The sequence below is a fragment of the Lagopus muta genome, chromosome 20, assembly GCF_023343835.1.
Source record: "Lagopus muta isolate bLagMut1 chromosome 20, bLagMut1 primary, whole genome shotgun sequence".
In the NCBI taxonomy this organism is placed as follows: Eukaryota; Metazoa; Chordata; class Aves; order Galliformes; family Phasianidae; genus Lagopus; species Lagopus muta.
In genome coordinates this window covers 3807968-3828987 of record NC_064452.1, presented here as the reverse complement: position 1 = coordinate 3828987, position 21020 = coordinate 3807968, and the positions used below count along the sequence as shown (strand labels likewise).

Here is a 21020-nt window from a genome sequence, read left to right as displayed (position 1 = left end):
GCTTTGAATGCCTGCAGGGATGGTGCATCCACAGCCTCCTTGGGCAACCTGTTCCAGTGCATCCGAAGCCATGAAAACAAAGCACTACCTTTCTCCAGATAACCATAACGCAGGGATGGAAGCTCTACCCTGAAGATTCCCAGTCATTGCTGCCACTCACCTTGCCAGCAGGATCCCCTGGTATTCCTCCAGCTGCCTCATAAAGCTGGGGTTGGGCTTGGTGACCGTGCGCCGCTCCTTCACGTAGTCGTAGGCCCTGTCCAGGTTCCAGCCGTACTCCTTCATGGCGTAGGCGATGACTGTGGAGGCTGAGCGGCTCACCCCCATCTTGCAGTGCACCAGGCACTTGGAGCCATTTTTCCTGACGTGAAACACAAAGAGAATCACTACACAGAAACACGGCCTCTGAGAAGCTTAAGAAAACAGCAAATTCTCTACCAGAGCATTATCAAATAGTTTCAGTGCCACGGAATCGTTTGGAGTTTCTTGGTTGTCATCTGGAAATCCTATTTACAAATTGGAGCAAGGGACAAAGAAAGAAGAATGTAAAGAACGAGATCTTAATATCCTTAAGAGATTTAGTTACAAGGGCTCTTCCAAAGTGGACAAACATCATTTATTTGTGCAGATTTAGGAAAACTGCTGAGGACTGATATGGCATCCTCCAGCCTTGACAGAACACTGGAGACAAGCAGTTCTCCAAATAAAAAGGGCTTCTGTTACACAAACATGCTATCACTGTCCACAAACATAATCTTGGAGGATTCCAAGCAGTTCAGGAGAGCTGCTAGCACAAAGATCCTTTTCCACCATAAACTACTGACAACATATTTGTTGGGTTTGGTGACTGGACAAAATCAGCTCTGCTGATTCTGGTGTTCTCCTGGTGTTGGAAACCCTTCCTAGCTCCCACCCAGATTGAGAGATTTTTCTTACTGAAGGGGAAGCAGTGTCTGTGAGCTGAAGGAGCACCCGCTGTGCCTGGGGGAGGCTGGTACAGGCAGCACATGTGGGCAGCCAGCACTGCTCCCAGGAATTCAGAGGTGTTTGCCTGCCATGAAATGGAGGAGGAAGGCTAGCTGGCCCTTATCTCTGACCTCTGCACACCGGTACAGTGAAGGCTGAGAAAATTTCACTTTGGCTCCTGGGGGTTTTCTCCTTCATGTGCCAGGTTTCTGTGCTGCCAGCCACATGAAGCTCCCACAGAACAAACTGGGAGGCGATGGAGCACAAACAGCCACGAGCCTCAGCAAGCCATCACAGCTGCCTGAGCCCACACCTGCAGCCACACTGCTCAGAGATGTCTGCACTGTCAGGGGGTTCTACGCTACAGCAGTCTTTGCACATCACTGTTCTCCCTTAAGTACTGCTTTTGAAGTGCTGTCATCCCCAGGAATTGCCATCCTCATGCATTTACAAAGCTGAGAAACCCTTACAGCAGTCTTCAGACCACTGGCCAGCACAACCCCTGACCAGCAGGCAGACAGGACAAAGGAAGGGGTATGGTAACAGCTCCAGCCTAAAGGACTCCTCACTTCCATCACATCGCATGTAGAACTGAGGCCCAGCAATTCAAGCCAAGTGGAAATTATTCTGGGCAGAAAAGTACTTGAGGATGACAACACTTCAAAGCCAGAACTCAAGGGAAAACAGTGATGTCTTATAAAGAAACAGCCTTCAATAAAATACGTATCTACAACTTGCTCAGGAGAGCCACACTCAAACAAGTCAGCTTTTCAAGGCTATGAGAAATCACAAGCACCAGCTGCAGTTAAGAGAAGACAGACTGCTGTAATGGAAACAATACTGTAAAGGCAACATATGCCAGTCTGCTTTCTGACCAGTTTTCCCATAAAAAGGCAGCTGAATTAACTGGAGACAGCTCGTATAACTGGGATACAGATCTTAGCAGTAAAAAGTGACAACTTTCAACATCCACTATCAGATTACTCGGTGTAACTGACAGCTCAGAGACTTATGCAGGCATTTCTCTTGTTAAAAGGGAAGAGTTTGCTCTATATAACACTACGTGAACTTGTTTCCAGACTGTAGGCTTCACAGTACAGCCTAGCAAAGCAGGGAACAGCTTATGCTTGTGCTCATATATCACAATTTTCCTTCTTACTTTTGACAAACCCTGCTCCATTTGTTACTGCCTTTTCCTCCCACCAGCACTCTGGAGACCCATTGTGTCTCTTCAGCAGCAGGTAAACTGTTAGCTCCCTGATACAGGAGAGATCACCTCCTGTCAGTCCTACCTGCTCCTTTTACAAGCAGATGCAAGAATGACAGCTCATGGAGACCACAAAATGAATGTCTAGGCAGGCAAGTAAGAAAACTAGTTGACAAAATCACTGGGAAAGTAATAAGTGCTTCGTATATATCTTCTAAATGCACTTGGTCTGATTTGAAAAGACTTACTTTGCCTTGGAGATGAATTTGTAGGTATCATTCCAGTAAGCCAGAAGATCTGTTGCTTCTTCATCATACACCCGAATATTATGGTACTCAAAAAGGCCAGGGAAGAAGTTATCTATTTCTCGAGTCACATTCAAGATATAGCGCACCCTGCATGGAGACACACAGCAGGTAAAACTGCAGACTGTGCAGAACGCAGTGGATTCAGAGACACATCACAGCTTCTAGGAAACAACTCTGCCTCCCTTTGTGATTGGAAAATGCACAGCATTCAGAGCTGCAGTCCTGAATGCACCTCCCTGGAAATTAGGGCTGAGAGCAAGGAAATGCTGCCTAACAGACAACAGAGCTCTTCCTCACATCTGTCAGGTGGCTCTGCTTGCCCATCACCTCTCTGCTCTGAGTGTTGCTAACATTCCTGCACAGCCCATTCTGCCTGTGCTTGGATGCTTTCTCAAAGCTCCTTCGTGAGTCTTTCCTTCTGCTGGAGCAATAACACAGAAGATGGAAGGCACAAGCTCAGGAGCACTACTGTAGTTCAACTAACGTATAAAATAAATACAGAGAGAGCTAACAGACAGTGAGCCACTGGGAAGATTTATTTCTTCTCCCTAAGTTTCCTGGGATTAAAGAGAGAGAGAAAGCATATGGCTTTTACCACTCCACCCAGGTCCCTTAGCCCTGAGGGTCACTTGTAAGGTGTTTATGAGCTGCACTCATGCTGGGTTGCCAGACTTAGAAGAGCACTGTGAGGGATGTCCCATCTCTCTAGCTGGTATGAGATCATTAGCAGTCAAGTGGGACCTGCCTGACCATGGAAACTGCAGCAGACCCTTGGCTTAATGAGTCAACTTTGCTACACTGGTTCTCCATGGAGCAGAAGTCTGCTATCAAACTCAGCTCAGCAATGATTATTTTTTTTCCACTGGATTGGCATAAATCAGCTAAACCTGTAAGTAATGGTTTAATTACAGAATCTTGGTGCTCAGATCCACCCAACCTAGGGAGAGGACACTCTAACCTTATGTCTGAAGGAAAGGCAGAAAGCAGAGCAGCCCCCATTGTTAAGCCCTAGAGCAACAGCACGGTACTTCCTACTGGGCCCCACTCAAAGGAACAAATGCTCCTTCACACGTTTTCCTTCCTGCTGCAGTCTGGAGCTCCAGGCTCCAGTAATGGTGAAGGCTTAAGAGAGGGGCACAGAGCCAGCAACACAGCATCCAGTTAACTGCAGCTTTCTACTGCTTGTAGCTATGAGGTTGCTGGCCTCCTTTGTTCACCAAGGGGATGTCAGTGAAGGTCAGGGAATGAGATTCTTTTACTTTAGGGTGCCTGTCTGTGGGACATAGACTTTGGAGGAAGCAAGAGCTTGTTCAGATCTGCAAACCCTTTAACAAGTCTCAGGTTACTCAGCAGGTACAGTTTAGTGCATAGACAAGTGTTGAGGGCAAGCTCCTGCTTTTAAGCTGATGGCCTGAAGCTACTTACCCTCTGTTCTGCAAATCTTCCAGATTGGAGGCGTTCCATTCAGAGCCCTGCAGGGAAAACATGCAATAGGACACATCAGCCAGATGAAGGACAACTGATGGATCCAGGGACCTCAGATCCAGCAAACCCATCATCCAGATCCCTTCTGAAGCAACTAACAGCTCTGCAAAGCAGGAACCCAGCACTGTATACTTCCTGCAAACCACTGAGAACCCCCAGCACAGTTGAGCCCTCTCCACCCTTTCCCTGGAGGCTGCTGACAGCTCTGCCCCACAGAGCAGAGCCTGCTTGCGTTTAAAACCACCCAGGTGCTCTTTATACATGAAACACACATCTCATACATCAAAGGCAGCAACCCCATAAGCTCACCTGATATACACATCTCCCCATACTCAAAGCCCGTGTGAGCAAAGACACAATCAGGCTTTACCCTCATCTCTGCAGCATGCTCAGGGCCTGCACACTGCTTGCTTCCTGCCCAAACACAAACACCTCAGCTGAGATCAAGGCCGCTCACACAACAGCTTCCTTCACAAATGATGGCTTGTGAGCTCTTTGCTCCCCTGTCCTAAACAGAAACAGCTCCTAACAAAAGGACAGCTCAGATGTAAGAAGGACCCAGGCAGCACTGACACCACAACAGCCCTGCTCATGGTTACTATTCAGCATCTGCCAACAAGTTTATTGCTATATTGCCTTAGTCAGCTTTACGTTGTCACTTCCTGGCCAAGGAAGGGCAATTTAACTCCAGCCTGAGAACCACAGGTTCCACATTTCCACAGGCACAGAGTACAGTGCTGCAAGCCTTTTCTCCCGTCCCTTGCTCCACAATCAGTGACACCATCAGGTTTCTTACTTCCTGCTTAGTTATTGTTAGCACTCCCTAAGCAGGATCCCACAGGGCTCTTACCTTCATTCAACAGAAACCATCCCTGTGCCTCTCAGAACCCCCTGCTTTGCAGATACATGCTCCTGCATGAAGAAGCTGCTGCCCGGCCCAGCAGCACTGCTCCTCACCACAGAGCCTGCTCTGCAAACACTTCTGTTCCAGACATCAGACACAGCCCTCCTCCTTGGTGCTGCCTGCAAGCCTCTTTATTACGGTCTTGTTCCCATTAAATGTACTCAGAGCCAAGGTTCCAAGCTCTGCTTTGGACTGAACTGCCTGCATTGCCTTTGACCAGCACTGCAATCCTCTAACAAGTCTCTCTTGGGGACACCTAGTCCACACAAACACATTACATCGTAGATACTTTAAGTTTCCTGGCTCTGCCCCACCGCAGTTCCTCGTGAGCGCTCACATCCACCATCCCTTCTGAGCCACAGCCCAGGTCTAAGCTTCAGCAGACTGGGAGAGGCTGACTCTGCTTGGACAGACCAGCTGCTCCAAAAGGATTCAGCTTTGTTTCAAGTCGAGCCAACCTCATAGGCTCAGACAGCCCAACCAAACCTGTGTCCGTTCCTTCAGGGCTGGGAAATCCAGAGAGCTGACTCATCAGAAGGAGGTGCAGTAATTAGACAGGCCCCAGCAGCAATGAAAGGCAGCTAAGCAAGCAAAACATTAACAGGCGAAACGTTCGTGTTTCCTTAAGTGACTGATCTCCAGAATCCTTGGTTAAACCCCTTTGTTCCTGCTGGATCACATGAACTCAGAGCTTGCCTTGTTACCAAAGTGTAATTTCACCTGAATCTCACACAAGCTCACACCAGCAGCTCCCCTCCCCTTCCTCTTTGCTGTAGTTATGCTCTTTCCAAACACAATTTAACACGTGGGTACCCTAACCAGTTAAAGCCATAAAAACTACACCAGGGGAAACAGCCCCAAAAAGAAATTAAGACTAAAAGCTTTTTCCCTTCCACCATCTAGTGACAGGGACTACAGCTTGGCAAAAGGTAGCATAGCCAAGAAGTGTTCAACAGCACTGCTGTCTTGTCTTGCTTCAGCATATGCTGACCTCAGGATCAGCCAAACCCTCTTTTAAAGGCCCCTGAAGCTCCTCTCTATCCCTTGCTTCAACCAAGGCAGCGCGAGAAGGGTTAGGTGTGTTTACAGCTGTAACTCTTTGGATCCCCCTCTCACACTCACCAAAAAGACATGATCAAATATCTGAGTGGGGCTGTCCATCTGCCCCAGGATCACTATCATTTCATTGTCAATGAACTCTTTGAACTCCCGCAGGTTGCACACCATCTGCATCTCCAGCTCCGTGCGTATCTGGGTGGGGTGGAGGAACACAAAGACACCACGTGAGTTGTTTTGTTCTTTTGGCCTTTCTCCATGGCACAGAGAACTCTCTCAATTCGCACTGCTGCTCCCTCACTGCTCACCTCTTTTGATGTGATGTTCTCCAGATCTTTCTGCATCATGATCTCTCTCAGCTTGGTCTTAATGAGTCGTTCTGTGCGCTCCCGCTCCGTTGGGCTATCAGAAGAGAGCAACACAGTCACTGGGTGGGAAAGGAACTGGATTGGTGGTGATTTTAGAGCTGGTTTTGTTCAGCCTCGCTACTTTGTCTAAACACATCTTCAGCTGAAGGGAATTCAAGTGACTGTAAAGCCCAGTTTATGTTCCCAGTTGTACAAGAGGGACCAACTGAACGCTCCTAATCCATTGCAGTCATCCACAGAACCTCTGGTATTTGGTAAAATTTAAATTGGGAAGGCTGCATTATACTCTCTGGAGCAATATCTCAGCCTCTCCCTACCTTTCTTGGAAAGGTAACAGCTCCAAAGCTCCTTACATGGAGAGGAGAGTGCAGCTAAGCCTCTGTGCATTCCTCCAGCCTCTGCTGCCAGGGGCCTTATCACCAGCTGCAAAAATAGCCTGGCTAACACCAGGGGAAGTTGCAACAGAGCAGCAGCACAGAGCTGTCTCAGCCATCATCATCTCAGAAGGGGCCCAGCAGTCACATCTCCCACCACCTTTCTGTTCCTCTGCAAAGCTGCCAGGATGGCAACCGCAGACACTTTGCTTTACAAGTGGCCAACCAGTGGTTTGTGAATAGAAATCAGACAAGCTGCCAGTTTCCTCAACCTCAAGCATTATTCCAGGACTCAGATAAGAGAATGCTGTCCAGGTGTCGCCAGGAGATGATTCAATTGCTGCCAATGGGGAAAGAAGGGGCTACCCAAAGTTTACAGAGGAAAAGCTGCAAGACAGTATGAATCTGAAAGCCTGCCAGAACTTTTCAGGCGTTTTCCTTGTATATTAAAAAACAATCAAGTGTGAAGACCTATTCACAGCTGAATAACTGCCTCAGCATTATTATTCACTCACTGAACTCCAACAAAATGAGGTCTCTGTGAGCACAAATCAACCTACAGCACTATTACAGTGGGAAAGCAGCTGGAGTTCATGAAATTATTTCTTCTACAAAGCAGGCAATGAAGCCCTCAAGCTTGGCATCACATCTGGTCACAGAGTACTTTAAAGTTATATGCTATCAGTATCATCAGCAATTACTTATTACAGGGGTTGTAACCCTTTGTGTATTGACACAGGCTGCAAATTTTGCCTTTCCAAACTGACTGCACGTCTACTTTAGCCGCTGTTTTGGACATCAGCAGACACCCAAGCATTTAGCTGGAGGCAGACTGGGTCCTGTTCCACACTTACTGAGCTCTCCAGAGACTGGTACCGTTGTTTGTCCCCATTCTCTAGAGCCTTACAGGTCCATACCTCAATACTTCACAGCTGAAAGAACTGAGTAAGGAAAAAGGACCACGTTGTTCCATGTGCTTAGACACACTCTGGCGTAAGAACAAAGTCCAGAGAAACCTGTTGGCTCTGGAAGGCACCAGGCCTGGAAACCAGAGTACAAACTAGCAAACAGGAAGGCCCGGGTACCAGATTACACCACACCTTCTCTTACTGCAGTAATACAAGACTTACCACGCAAAGATCTGAGAGCCTAAAGCCAAAGGTAAACAAACAGAATGGAAACAGAGGCTGGAGGAGATGTAAGGCAGTCCAAGGAGGGCAAAACTTCCAGCACTGGTGTTTACCTAACCAGGGTTGCATTTATTACCCCCAGCAGGAAATCTCTCCTCATTAGGATCTAGTTAAGAGTAAACTCTGTGGAAACAGGGCTCCTCCTTGACAGCCAAACAGCTCAGCTCAGCAGAGCCAAACCAACTCACACGTCTGTGAAGAGGGCGGGCGAGTCGGGCCGGTGGGACTGCACATCTTGCATAGCATTCCACTCATTGACCGAGGACTGGTCAGAGTTGATGTGGCTCTCATAGTAACTGACCCACGTGAGGAAGAGGCTCCCTGGGTAGTAATTGTTGCTTCGTGCCACCTCACACGCCTTATGTAAACTCTGCAGAGCAGACCTAGAAAGGGAAAAACACTTGCAGGATTACCAGGATGGCACTGAGCACAAAGCAGCTGCCAAATCCAGGATGCTGCTCGTGTCCCATCAGTTGGTACAGAGCCCAGTGCTGTGTGCAGCAGCCTATGATGCTGTCTAGACAGGGTGTGGATTATTGCACACTTCACTGAAGCATACCAAGACATATTCCTCTTGTCCAGGTAGCAGCAAGGGTGGCCACAATTCAGAGGGCAGAGGCCCCAAAACATGGTGCAACTGCCTGCAGCAGAGTACAGTGCACACAAGTGTCCCTGATACAGGGTGCTCTGACAGATCCTCCTGTGCAGGGTCAGGGCAGATGGGAACTGCACGCAGAAAGCTGCACAGCCAAGGGTTTAGGCTTGACTTCACAGAGGTGTTTAAGGGCCTGCCTGCCCTCCCTCCTCTCTGCACGAGGGATGTTACAAGTTTCTTCAGCTGCTGCTGGGAAACAAATCCCCCTCTCCTATTTTTAGCTCGTTTTAAATCTTTGACTGTGATCAGAAGGATCCAGGTCAAAACCACTGGGGTGACACAGTCGCTTGACACTCTGGCAGGGGATGTATTTCTGCAATGCAAAGCAGCTTGAGCCAGAAATACTTTAATGGCCACTACATTCTTACATGAACCACCCTAAAAGGAAAGAAAAATGCAGGCGGCTTCTCTTTCCTTCTCGCCATCACAGTGATTATGTCTCACTGAAGAGGGAAACTTCCAAAATACGTACAGGGTGTGTTTCTTGGTTTATGACAGATAAAATACTTCAAATGCGTGCTCCTATCAGTAACAAACTCTGATTTGGAGGGATCCAAAGCAGCAGTGCTTTGCAAAGAAAACGACCCTATTCCTCCTGCTCACAGCTGAGACCAAGGCGCAGCTCCAGCACTGTTAGCAGCTCACTGCTGTGCCCTGGTGTGAGCAGCTTTTGTCCTCTGGCATCAGCCCTCCTTCCCCATCTCTGAAGGGGAGTGCTGGCTGTAGAATAGGGCTCAGGGTACCACTAATGCAAAGCAGCACCTGCTGCTTAAAAGTCCAAGAAGCCAAAACACCCTGGAAAAAGGATGGCTGGGACTGATTACAGTGAGTGCTTACCACATCGCCTGCACGGACACCGGCTTGAATATGTGCACCCTGTTATCCGTGGATACACTGAACCCGCTGTGGAGAAAAGAAGCACAGTAAAAACGTGTCCCAAAAGCAGCTTTCCAGTTACAGCACAGAGTTTGCAGCAGGCTAGAGCTGTGAAGGACTGGTCCTATGCAGACTGCTGAGCTCAGCTAGAAAACAGATCAAAATAGCAAACTAAAAGCACTAGGGTGACTTCTTTTTTTTTTAAGCAGTTGCTCTTCAGGAACAAAGCTAAGGCAGTGGGACAGTGCTGTGCTGTTTACCTTGGCAACTCAAATTCAGTGCCACAGCTGGGAACAACAGAGCGCAGCTAAAGTGATCCTGGGGCAGCTACCGAGGAAAGAAAAGTCATTCCAAGTGCTATACTGGACAGCTTTTGTAACTGGCACAAACAGGAGCCTGCCAGTCAGGCGTCTACTTGGCAGAGACACATCATTCTTACTTCATGTTCAGCAGAACGCTGCCTGCTGCAAGCGTGGTGGAGGAACACATAATAGGATCCCTTTAAGGAGCTTTCACTACACACCCACTCGCCAGTGAAAGCTCCTTTACTCCAGCTTAAACACACACATGAGCCACTGTCTCAGTGCGTGTTTATGCACAGATAAGTCAATTATTGGTGCTCCCTGTCACAGACGCTGTGATTCGGGGTCTTTAGGTCTACTAACCCGGCACAGGTCAACAGCAGAAGGCCTGCTGGATCTGCTGAAGCTCTGAAGTCATTTGAACCCTTCTCCATGGACCGTGCTGCACACAGAGACCCTCTGCCAGAAGTACAAAGGCACTCACCCATCGCCATCCAGGTGGATCAAGGTGTCACTCCACAGTGGCAGCACCAAACCCATTGTACAAGTGCTACTGTAGGGGGAAAAAAAAAAAAGAAAAAAGGTCAAGACATTCACTGCAGCACTGTTATCCTAATTTCACAGCAATGGTTGCAGGTTTGTGCTTATTTGGGAGAAAAAGAGAAAAGATGCCACTGTTGCTTCAGAGCCAGTGTTGCTTTGCAGAGGTGCCTGGCAAGGATTATTACCCAGACACAGGGTACAGAAGTATTCTCTGAAGCAAGCTCTAAGGGTCAACATACACCAGAACAGGACTGAGAAGCAGCAAGCTCTGCACGGAAGGTGAGAGGGGCTCAGCCTTGGGTCAGCTCAAGGCTTTCGTTGCAGATTTGTCCCTCCTAGGCTCCAGCAGGTTTGGTTCTACTTCTGGTTTTGCAATGCACAGCTTTGTTTCCTTGTTCGTCCCCCAGCCACAGCTGCTGGGAACTGGGGTCAGTGCAATGGCTGGGTGACTGTCAGCAGGGCAGGTCAGCAATTGCAGTTTGCCACCTCCTGCTGACTCCTGCCCCATACCCTCTCCCAGCCCCGTGGTTGAGCAGACACCTCTTGGCAAGCCCACTCCTCTCTCAGCTGCTCAGAGCTCTCTGCCTCCAGTCACCTGCTTTCTACAAGGCTGAGCAGAAGGCCAATGAAAAAGCAGAAGTTAAGTGATGGGAAAAAAACAAGGGCAGGGGAACCCCAGCACAACCCACAGCAGGCAGTCTGACCGGAAAGCTCGGCCTCGCAGAGCTCTAAGACTGCTCCATAACAAAGGCATCATTTCAAGAAGGGCCAGATTCACTTGTCTCCTGTTCCTATGCTTTGCTCTAGCTGCCCTCAGATTTCCACCAAGCCTACCAGACCTGCTAGCCCTTGAGAAGAAGGGGAAAAAGGCAAGACCTGAGGCTTCCATGGGTCAGCAGATGCAAAGCCCCAGAAACACACGCCTCGGAGCGGCCAGCACAAGGAGACACTGCAGCATGCAGCTATTTCTGTTGACAACATGAGATGAGCTCATGGAAAGATATGTTTTTAAAAGGCTTCCCAAGGTGGCCGGGGTATTTTTAGTGATACTGTTCAGCAACCACTTATCAGAGCCCATAGCAACAAGTCTATATGGAATTATAAATAGCAAGTGGGCTAGGGGAGGGTGTATCAGAGTGACCATCCAGAACCTGAGTAACTCTAGGAGACAGCTAAAACCACCTCTCTATGTTATTAAAGACTGAATGCCAGTGAGCTCTCAGTTATCAAAGGTGGCAGTGCTGGTACATCCCAGCCAATAGCGGGCTCCACACTCACAGCAACCTGTGCAAGGACAAGTTATTCTTGCACTGCCATAAGAGCATCCCTGAGCCATAGCTGTGCGTGCACGCACAGCCTGGGACTGCTCTCTCTCTTCAGTAGGCATCACTTGAGCAAAGCATCCAAATCCAACCACTTGAAATTAAGCATGGCTGTCACCATCAGCAAGCTGCTTGCAAAACCTCCTTTTAGCCAAACTGTTCTAGAAGGTTTTCCAGTGACCCTGCTAACCACCCGAAAGTAATTTCTAGCAGCTAGGGTCAGCAGTGAGATTCATTTCTGTGCTTAAAGTCAGAGCTAGAAAAAAACAAAGCATCTGTATGAAAACTTCCAGAATGTTTTGAATATCTTTTTTCTTGTTACATTTAAAAACCTCCTCACATAGACCATTATTTATTCTACCTTCTTTAAAGAGCTCCGTGCCCCCTGTGCTCTTTTCAAAGAGAGCAGTGTCCCCTTCTATGCCTGAAGCTGCTGCTTCCCACTTACATTCCCCAACCCTTGGAGAGGTCAGTGGCAATTAAAATGAAGGAAGCAAAAGCACTAAACCCTGATGACACACTAATGCTTGGGGAGAAGACAAGTTGTGCCATCAGCAACCCTGACATTCCCATCAGGCCCAGGCTCCCAGGACCCTGGCACGGTGCTGTCTGATAGTCAATGCTGCTCTCCTGAACCCTGATGCCCAACTTCTCAAACTGCAGCTTTCTGGTTTGCTGCAAGTTCTCCCTGTGCCCACTGTGCAGACACAGAGCTTTGGGACCTTACTTTTCAAAGGCCACTTAGGGCACTTCAGTTTAGGGTACTCACACAAGCCTGAGGCGTGGAGGAAATGCTGACCTGAGCTCTTTTGCTCCTATTTTCTACCTCTTTACGAAAAGCAAAAGAGGAACTCTGGTTCTAGAGAAAGGCATCAGGCTGGAAAATCTGAAACAGTCCCCAGAAAGCACAGACACCAGACAGCGATTGCTAAACTTTATTCAACACATGGGTGAACACAAAGACTTCCCCACCCAGACAACATGAGTACCTGTCATTAGAAGAGAAATCCATCCCCAGCACGATGCTCTCCTCCGTGTCCTGTCTGCCATTGGTAGATACAACCACCATGTATCTAGTGCGGTTCTGGTATGTGCTTTCCAGTCTTACAGCCTGGGGAAATGAAGAAGAAACATCAGCAGCAGAGCCAGCAAGATGCACACTGTTACCTTCACAAGCCACCCTGCCACACTGAGCGAGAGCCAGAAAAGCAGTGATGTGATGCACGAGGCCAGCCAGCCTGATTCTCAGCTGGGAGGTCAGCAGAAGAGGGAGAAGCAAATGATTCCCCTTCTCACAGCGCTCTCCTGAATAAGGGGGATGTTCCTGTGCTTTCAGCACACCTGGCCATTAGCCTGCTGTGCCCCACCAAGGCTGTGAGCAAGAAGCAGCCCCAGCGTGGGGACCCTCGTGCACGTTTGGTGAACCAGAGCGTGTCTGTATCACGTGCTCTCAGCTTCCCAGGCAGACAGCTAGACTGACTGATGCATGGCTTCCTGCCGGCCCTCTGAGCTTTTCTCCTCTATAATGAGGGAACTGCTAGATCTCACTACTGCACACCTGGCAGGAAAGGATTTCTGAGTTATGGGGCTGTGCCCATAAGAGGCTGCTCCTCTAGAAGCCAAAAGGCAGCGAGAGCCGCAGTGGGCTGAGCGCATCTCCCTGCAGACACACTGCTGAGGAGCCCAGCTTTGCTATCCACACTCACAGCATGCAATGCTTACTTGCAATACTTCTTGGACTCTGTTCTGAGCTGTCTGTAATTATTTTAGTCACAGGGTCCCAACAAGAGAAACTATGACATCTCTAGAAAGGAAATGTCTTAATTACGCATCTTAACTTTGGACAGCCTAAGCCAACCTGAAGACACTGTCTGGCTTCAGTGTTTATCTTTTTGCTAAGCTGCTTCTTGAACTTTGAGCGGGGTCTGCAGAGAGCTGACGTGGCTGAGCAGGACGTGGTGTGTTCCAGCTATGCCCCGAGCTGTGGGCTGGCACCTGCCTGCTACCAGGGACCCACCGCTGAATTCCTCTTGTTGGAACAGCTCAGCTCAAAGCTGTGTTCTACACCCTCTGCAAGTAGAGCCTGAACTCCTCAAGACCCCACTGCTACCATCCCAAATCTCATGTCAGCATTCTCAAGCTTGGGACGTGGCAGAACCCACCATAAACTTTATGACAGCATGTGGCAGCAGCCCTGGTGCCAGGTGCAGCAGCAAGTGCAGGCAGGAGGCAGTGCTAGCTGCACTTTCTAGGCTTGTTCTCTTGGACCAAAAGCTAACAAACTCCGCCAACGCCAGTGGACAGATGTGCTCTGTACAGTCAGACCGTGCTCCACCTTCATCTCTTAAGGATAAGACATGCTAAAACCAGCCTTATTGTCCTTCTTGTGCCTTGAGTCACACGGAGAGTCAAAGAGGTCAGGCCTTCAAGGTGCGAGTTCTGCTGTCTGTACAACTAACCACGTGCAGTAACACAAAGGTGCTCTTCCACCTGGAGCAGTAAGCAGCCATCGAGGCGCTGGTGGTCAGTTATCACACATATGAAGATCCAAACCAAGACTTGCCCACAACAGGAGCAGGCAGCCAACACTGCCCTGTGCCCAGGGCACCCACACAGAGCTCTGTTCTGCTGCTCAAGGATTAACATAAGCTAACTCACTGTGCTAAACCAATTTGGCTAGCCGTAATTAGAAATGTGGTTTCAATGCAAGACCCTTCAGAACAGGGCAAGACAAACATCGGCCAAAGGTCACACAGCTCCCAGCCCTGGGGTGGAATTTTCAGAGGCCAATTAAGACAAGCTGGGCATGGCTTGTTGCGGCTCTCTACATCCAGTTCACACCCTCCCCACAAAGAGAAGAACCATTAACAAAGCAGATAATCCTTTCTGCTAAATTTCCTGGAATAATAAAACAGTCAAGCTCCAAAGTTACAATAAAGGTTCAAATGCCCAGCAGATGACAGATTGGTGAGCAGCCTTTTCATTAAGCACTGGCTCTTACTCTCACCCAACAGTAGGTGTGCACCAAGTAACTAAATGGTCTGATACCTTTCAAATGAAGATGCTGAAATCCCAATCAATCTCTGGAGGACAGCCTAGCTCCAGGGGCTGCAATGAGACGAGAAGGTTCTTTCTCCTCAGTTTTGTTTTCTTGAACCAAAAGTCCTCTGTAGTCCTTCCAGGACCAGCAATGTTTTTCTTAGCTTTAGGCTCACCTACCCACAAGCCAACCTTATCTTCTGCCACATTCTCGTTTCATCAGCACTACAATGTGGTGTTTTATCAGCCCTCACAAACTGCACCTTCCAAGACAGGAAAGGTCAGTGTGAGCTGCTCTTTTTTATGCTACAAGATAACAGGTGTTTCATACAGGAATGCATTTCTCACTGGGATATTTGATTTGAAGACCAAAAAATGTGCTCAAGTCTTCTGAAGCCTTCTTTAATAATAAAACACACAGAAATGCACAGCTCCCCACTCTGCTGCTCTCCAGGAAGTCTTCAAATCAGTTCCTACACTTCCAGCTCATTTTCCTGCTTCCCACTGCATTTACACTCATACCATTCCTGATTCTGAAAGCTACAAAGCTCTGCCAACAGCTCCAACAGAAACAAGAGCTGTTCCAAAATATAAGTGCAGGTTTTTAGAGGATTAGATTTCTCTGCTGCCCTCTGAGCTGTGAAGTCTGCCCTCAGAGTGACAGCAGCCAACATAAGAAGAGAATGCATTTCTCTCAGTACTGTTTATATTTCAAATCTCATCTGTATCTACTATTTTATGAGACAGTCCATAGCAGCTCTGCACACCCTTCGTTCGTCAAGAATCAATTAAATTCAAGTAGACTATCGAACTTAACCTCACGCAAGATTTCAGCATTCCAAATGTAGCTGTGAACAAAAGGGTTTATGTCTCAGCCCACAAAGTCCTTATTCAGCTGTTAAGGCTAATTTGTCCCAAATCACACAATGTAGCCACTGATATTGCTGAACAATGACTTGTTCAATGGCTTCCAAGGTTCTAACCCTGGCTGGGATTCTGAAAGGCTCTGAGAACCCCCCATCCATTCCCATCACTTTCACTGACATTTTCACGACAGCAAGGTGTGCTGGGGAGCAGGTCCCTCAATCTGCTTACAGCAAATTCTTTTCCACAGCTGTTTTTAACAGTTGAAGCATTCTGTCACAATCCTGGCTATTTTCTAGCCATCCTCATAGGATCAGCCCAGCTCCCAGCTCAGGATTCCACAAACCAGAGGTGCCAGAATAACACTTCTGAGGATGGCAACACTGCTTTGGGCACACATTGCTAGGATGCACCAATGCAACACAGGGAAAGGCACTTGAAGCTACTAAGTGATGAGTGATGCAGAGACACTGCCACTGTGCCTGACCTTGCAGAGCACTTCAACATATCCCACAAGGATTCCTCACTCCTCTTTTCCAGCTGCTGGCGATCTTTAATGCACATCAATGTTATGAACAGTAACAAGGTATTTTCAACAGCCTCCCCCCCCCAAAAAAAAAAAGAAACCAGAACGATAGGGATCAGCATGGCTACACGGGGATCCTGCATGTTCATTGCTCATAAGCCACAGCCTCTTCAGATGCAAGCAGTTATAGAGCATAGTGAGGAATCCAACTGAACTGACATGGAAGGACAGGAATTCATGCTGGTCAGAGACACCTACTGCTGACATTAAATAGGACACCACGTTAATTCACCCAGCTTCTCTGACAATTGCTACAGAACTTTCTGAGCAGAAAACTACTCAGCACTTGGCTCAGACAAAGGCAGCCTGCTATGCATACGGTTTATCTCACTGCACAATCAATTAGGTGGGTCTTTTACAACCAGCTGCTTTTTTTCTCCTTGTGGTTGCAGTGAAGACTCCCAAGATCTGATGATGAAACCACAGGAACACACACACACAGCTGCTCCATGAGTTACACAGGTGTATTTGTCCAGAGAAACTTAACCTTTATATTCAGGAGAACAGATAAGCAAAAAAGCCAGCCTACCAGTCTGATGTTGTCTTCTGGGCGGAGCAGTATGAACATGGCCTGCAGGTGCTGCTGGAGATCCCCTGCAGGAAAGAGGGCAAAGTGAATGCACAAAAATAGCCCCAGATCACATGCAGGCTCCTGGCTTCCCAGCCAGAGCAAACGGCCACTGAGAAACCTGACACAGCACAGAGAGCACTGCTGCTTCCACCCACCCGAGATGACAAACCTCCATCCACCAGCCAGCTGCTCTGTGCTCACCTGTTCCTGTCTCACCAGGCTCTCTGCTCCTCAGTCTTGCTATCTTTCTAACAGAAGTAAAAAGCACTTCAGTAGCCTCCGTTCCCATGGCTCAGCATCTCCTCTACTACATGGCTCAAAGCAGGAATCTGCCAGTTCCTTCACACTGCTAATTACTTTGAAGCAAGCTCTCACCTAGACAAAGGACTCCTCTCTGAAGTGAGATTTGGTCCAACCTTAGAGCACAACATGTCGCCTTACATTCATACACCAACTCCATCAAAGTACCCAACAGCCACCACCCAAAAACCAAGCAACCATAGTTGTTCCTAAAAAATGCCCATTGCTCTTCTACTGGTGAAGCCAAGAAAAGCAGAAGAAAAATAGATCAGTTCCTGCATTGGTTTACAAAGTGTTCTTAAAAGGACCCGAGTGGCACAGGAGCCTAAAGCAGGTATGTGACAGCCAAGAGAGGTGCCCACAGGAGCATCGTGGTGACTTCCAGAGCCAGTGCAGAGCAGGGCTGGAGCAGTCCCCACTATGGTGGGGGGATGACAATGCTTCTGTGAGCAGGCTGCACAGCACACAGCAGTCACTGCTCTCCTCTTCCTTCCTCCTTTAAACACGTTTCAGTAAAGGGTGAATGAGTCAGTGCCCTGGAAGAGCATTTATAAGCTGGGGGTGGGACTGCAGGAGTGACACACAGAGGTGACAGGCACCCAAAGGCACATCCTGCCCGAGGACATTGTTCTCTGCAAGGCACAGGGCTCGTTCAGGGAGACAGCACAGGAAGGGCCAGCTCATCTATAGGATGCACGGCCTTGAGGGGAGCAGTGAGAGACAGGATTTCCCCATGTCAGCACTGCTACAACCCGGGGCAGAGGCACACAGCTTCAGCAGGTCTCAGCAGCAGTGCAGCAGGGCTGGGGGCAGCAATCCCCCATTTCAGGTGCCTGCAAACCCAGCACCACTGAGCAGCATGACACCAAAGCTGCTTCATCTCAGCCTTCCCCTCCCCAAAATGTCACCATTCCCACCTACTGCTCCCACTAATTCAACAGTAGGAACCAGTTTAAGAGATGATGTTCCCGGAGACAGAAAAAACCACCAGGACTACTAGGTTGTCTCAAAGCTTTGGAAGCTTCAAAGCTGGAAATAAAGCACTGCCTCTCCAGCCCACTTCGCTCAGCTTGCAGCATTTTCAACCCCAAACACACAATGCATTCTGTAAGCTTGCTGGATGAAGAAAAAGCAAAGGAAAGGTTTTAGCATGCCAGAATCAGCACAAAGATATCACATCCTGTCCTGTGAAGAGCTGTCAGCTCTGCTGGCATTCGTGGCACGACTGCTGCTTCCTATCACATTGTGCAGCAGTGAGCAGCTGTCTTTGTGTCCCCCAAGCTGGCAAGCTAGGTGCAAAGCATCAGCTTGGATGGGATCTTAAAACTGATTTACAATATCCAGAGATGGCAAGAGCTGCAGGGAACCTACATCCTTTCCAGGCCTTCTCTAATGCTGGTGGAGTGCAGAAGCCCCCAGCACGAGGCCAGTGTGCCAATGGCACAGTGAGGGACCACCAGCAAACCGGGTGGGACAGCCAGAGCAACCAGCGATTTCCATTTCTGAAGGTGACACAAAGAAATGAGTGTGAGCATTAATTATTTCCTGTTAGGCAGCTGCTCCTCATGCTGGATTCCAGCGCTGAGTTAGGGAGGCAGCTCTGCAAGGTCCCTCAGCCTTCCTAGGAAATGCTCTCATGGCCACTTGAAACATCACTGCATGCACGGGCTGCAGCTTTGTGCTGGCATGTTGTGGCTGCTCCCTGGTTCCCTTCTGATTCCAAATGCCAGAGATAAGTCCCAGCACACACACAGGAATGAAAGCTGAGCACGGCCTGCTGGAGGCCAAGAAAGGAGATGCTTTCCTTTGCCATGCACTGAGCTCACTGCCAGCAGCCACCTCACCCCGAGGTGCTGCTTCCCCTACATCACTGCTTTAATTTCGGTGGCACAGATGTGACACGTTGATCCCTTGGTCTGCTGGTATTCACTGTGGGTTGGAAAAGCACACAAAGAAACATGGCACGCACTCATTTGAAAGACACTTCCCCAAGAGATCTCCAAGTGCCATAAAACACCATGCCATAAAACACCATGCCATAAAACACCAATTGAGCAGGGAGGCCAAGGAAAGGACAAGCACTGATGCCTCCTTACACCTCACCCTGCAAATGGGTAAAGAGTCCAAGAAGAAAAATCCCACCCCTCAGGCAAGCCAGCCTCCTAAACACAAAACACCTTCCTGAAAGCAATTACAACACACTGGATTTGCTTTCTTGGCAGCCTGGCTCCTGAAAGCTCTGTGCTGATGAGGCAAGCAACACTATTTTCCACCGAGCTCTGCAGCTGCTGTGCAGGGCAGCAGCACCACACAGACCTGAGGCAGCACCAGGAATAAACCACACTGCTTTTTGGTGATCCCTTCTAGGCATAGAAAGCCTTCAGCCTCCTGTCTCTGCCCCATACACAAAAGCCCAAAGGTCTCAACAGTGATGATGCGTTTTCTTGATGAGTGTTTAATAGCAGGGAAAAACCCCACACTATCTCATGGCCACAAAACACCATCAGTGAATCAGCATTGCATGCAGCAGGAAAAGCAGCCTTCCTCCACATGTTTGAGTTTCATTATTCAGAGCACTTTTCAAACAGAGCCAAAGCAAAAGTAAAAACACAACAAATCAAACCTGCAGCTGATAAGGGGGGAGTGGAACCGTGCTTGCCTCTCTGCATTATTCACCCTGCTCTCACATCTGAGAAGTCACACTGATGTTGCTCAGAGGTTTCCTCATCACCACACAGAGGTGAGCGCGCTCCTTTTCTTCCATCAGCACAGCTGGCTTCAGATTGGGACGGCAATTACTCACCTCATATCATAACCTCAAGTTCCCCAGTGCAATCCTGCAGCCCCTCCCTCATATCAAAGCTACAGCACAACAGTTTTGGGGTGTGAGGGCAGGTTTGTTCTTAGTTCTCCGCAATGCCCCACAGTCATTCCTTTGTTGGATTAACAAGAGAGTACCAAAACCTTTTCTCTAAGAGCCTCGAGGCTGGAAGCTCTGCCTTTAATTCACACCTGGTGTAAAACAAAACGCATGTCCTCCAGCAAGAACACACAGCAGAGAGGTGAGCTGGGACAGAGCATGGCAGCAGCAGTTACCTGCGTGCTTGTTGCGCCGGTGGCTGACCCTGGGGGTGGATGAGCCATTCCCTCGTGGCAGGAAGAGTGCTGCTCCTTTCACGGTGAGGAAGCTCTCGCTGATGCTGCAAGGGAAGAGACAAGAGATGAGCAAGAGAAACGCTGCCTTGATTTTAAAAGGAGAAAAGCAATGGAGAGGTTCAACCCGTGGTGCTGTTCTGCCCGCAGAGGGGGAACCTGAGCAGGAGGAGGGGATTAACTATGGCTACATTTTCTGCTTGAAAGTCAAGATGCACATTTCTAAATGGTGATGAATAGGACAAGCCCACGCATTGCTCTAATTACAACTCCGTTATTACAACTCCGTTAAGCCCAAGCTTTGTGGTTGGGACACAGCTGATGCCCCCTGGGAACAAACATCTCCCTGCAGCAGTTAGCTTGAAGAAAATGAACGCATGGAACAGATTCAGAAGTTCTATTTACAAATTGTACGGTGTTTAACTCAAAGACTGATAAATTAAAAGCAAGATGGTAATGCGGTTAAACTCAGGCATCACTCGCTGCCCTGATTTTGCCCTTCATGAGGTCACATGAGGACAGAGGGAAGTTGCAATATCAAGAGCCCTCAAGTTCTGCCAGCAGTCAGTATTTTGAGCACATTTTCCAGCAGCTCTCAGGGAGATGCTGCGGCACACAGAAAAAGCAGGGCTCTCTGCAGATGTTGCAATTAACCCATCCTGTTGCACAGCGAAGGGTTCCTGCCCTTCTCAGAACTGATGAGATAGTCATACGTGCTTTGAAGAAAGCCAGGAACAATCCCACAGTCAACAGGATGGTTGATGAGTATGATAAGACAGGATGGGAGCGTCCCTGGCAGTGTGCACCCAGCAGTGCTGTGCCTTGAGGAAGGAGCTGGGTTTGTTCTCTTCAACCCAAGAAGAGACCAGGAACTTCCGAGCTCCTTTCTCTGCTTAAACAGATACAAAAATGATTATTTGTTCCCTTTCCTTAAGGCCAAGGGCTGGGAAA

General features: G+C 48.6%; 1 protein-coding gene across 1 annotated transcript in view; it reads right to left on the bottom strand.

The window, feature by feature from the left end:
- The window catches only part of SSH2 (slingshot protein phosphatase 2), a 70378-nt gene that overhangs the window by 8139 nt on the left and 41219 nt on the right, over nt 1-21020 (bottom strand). Inside the window, 11 exon segments of the mRNA XM_048967273.1 lie at nt 161-361; nt 2422-2568; nt 3907-3953; nt 5993-6121; nt 6235-6328; nt 8047-8241; nt 9351-9416; nt 10176-10244; nt 12546-12667; nt 16575-16639; nt 20013-20116. Of these exon segments, the coding sequence (XP_048823230.1) occupies nt 161-361; nt 2422-2568; nt 3907-3953; nt 5993-6121; nt 6235-6328; nt 8047-8241; nt 9351-9416; nt 10176-10244; nt 12546-12667; nt 16575-16639; nt 20013-20116 (1239 nt within the window).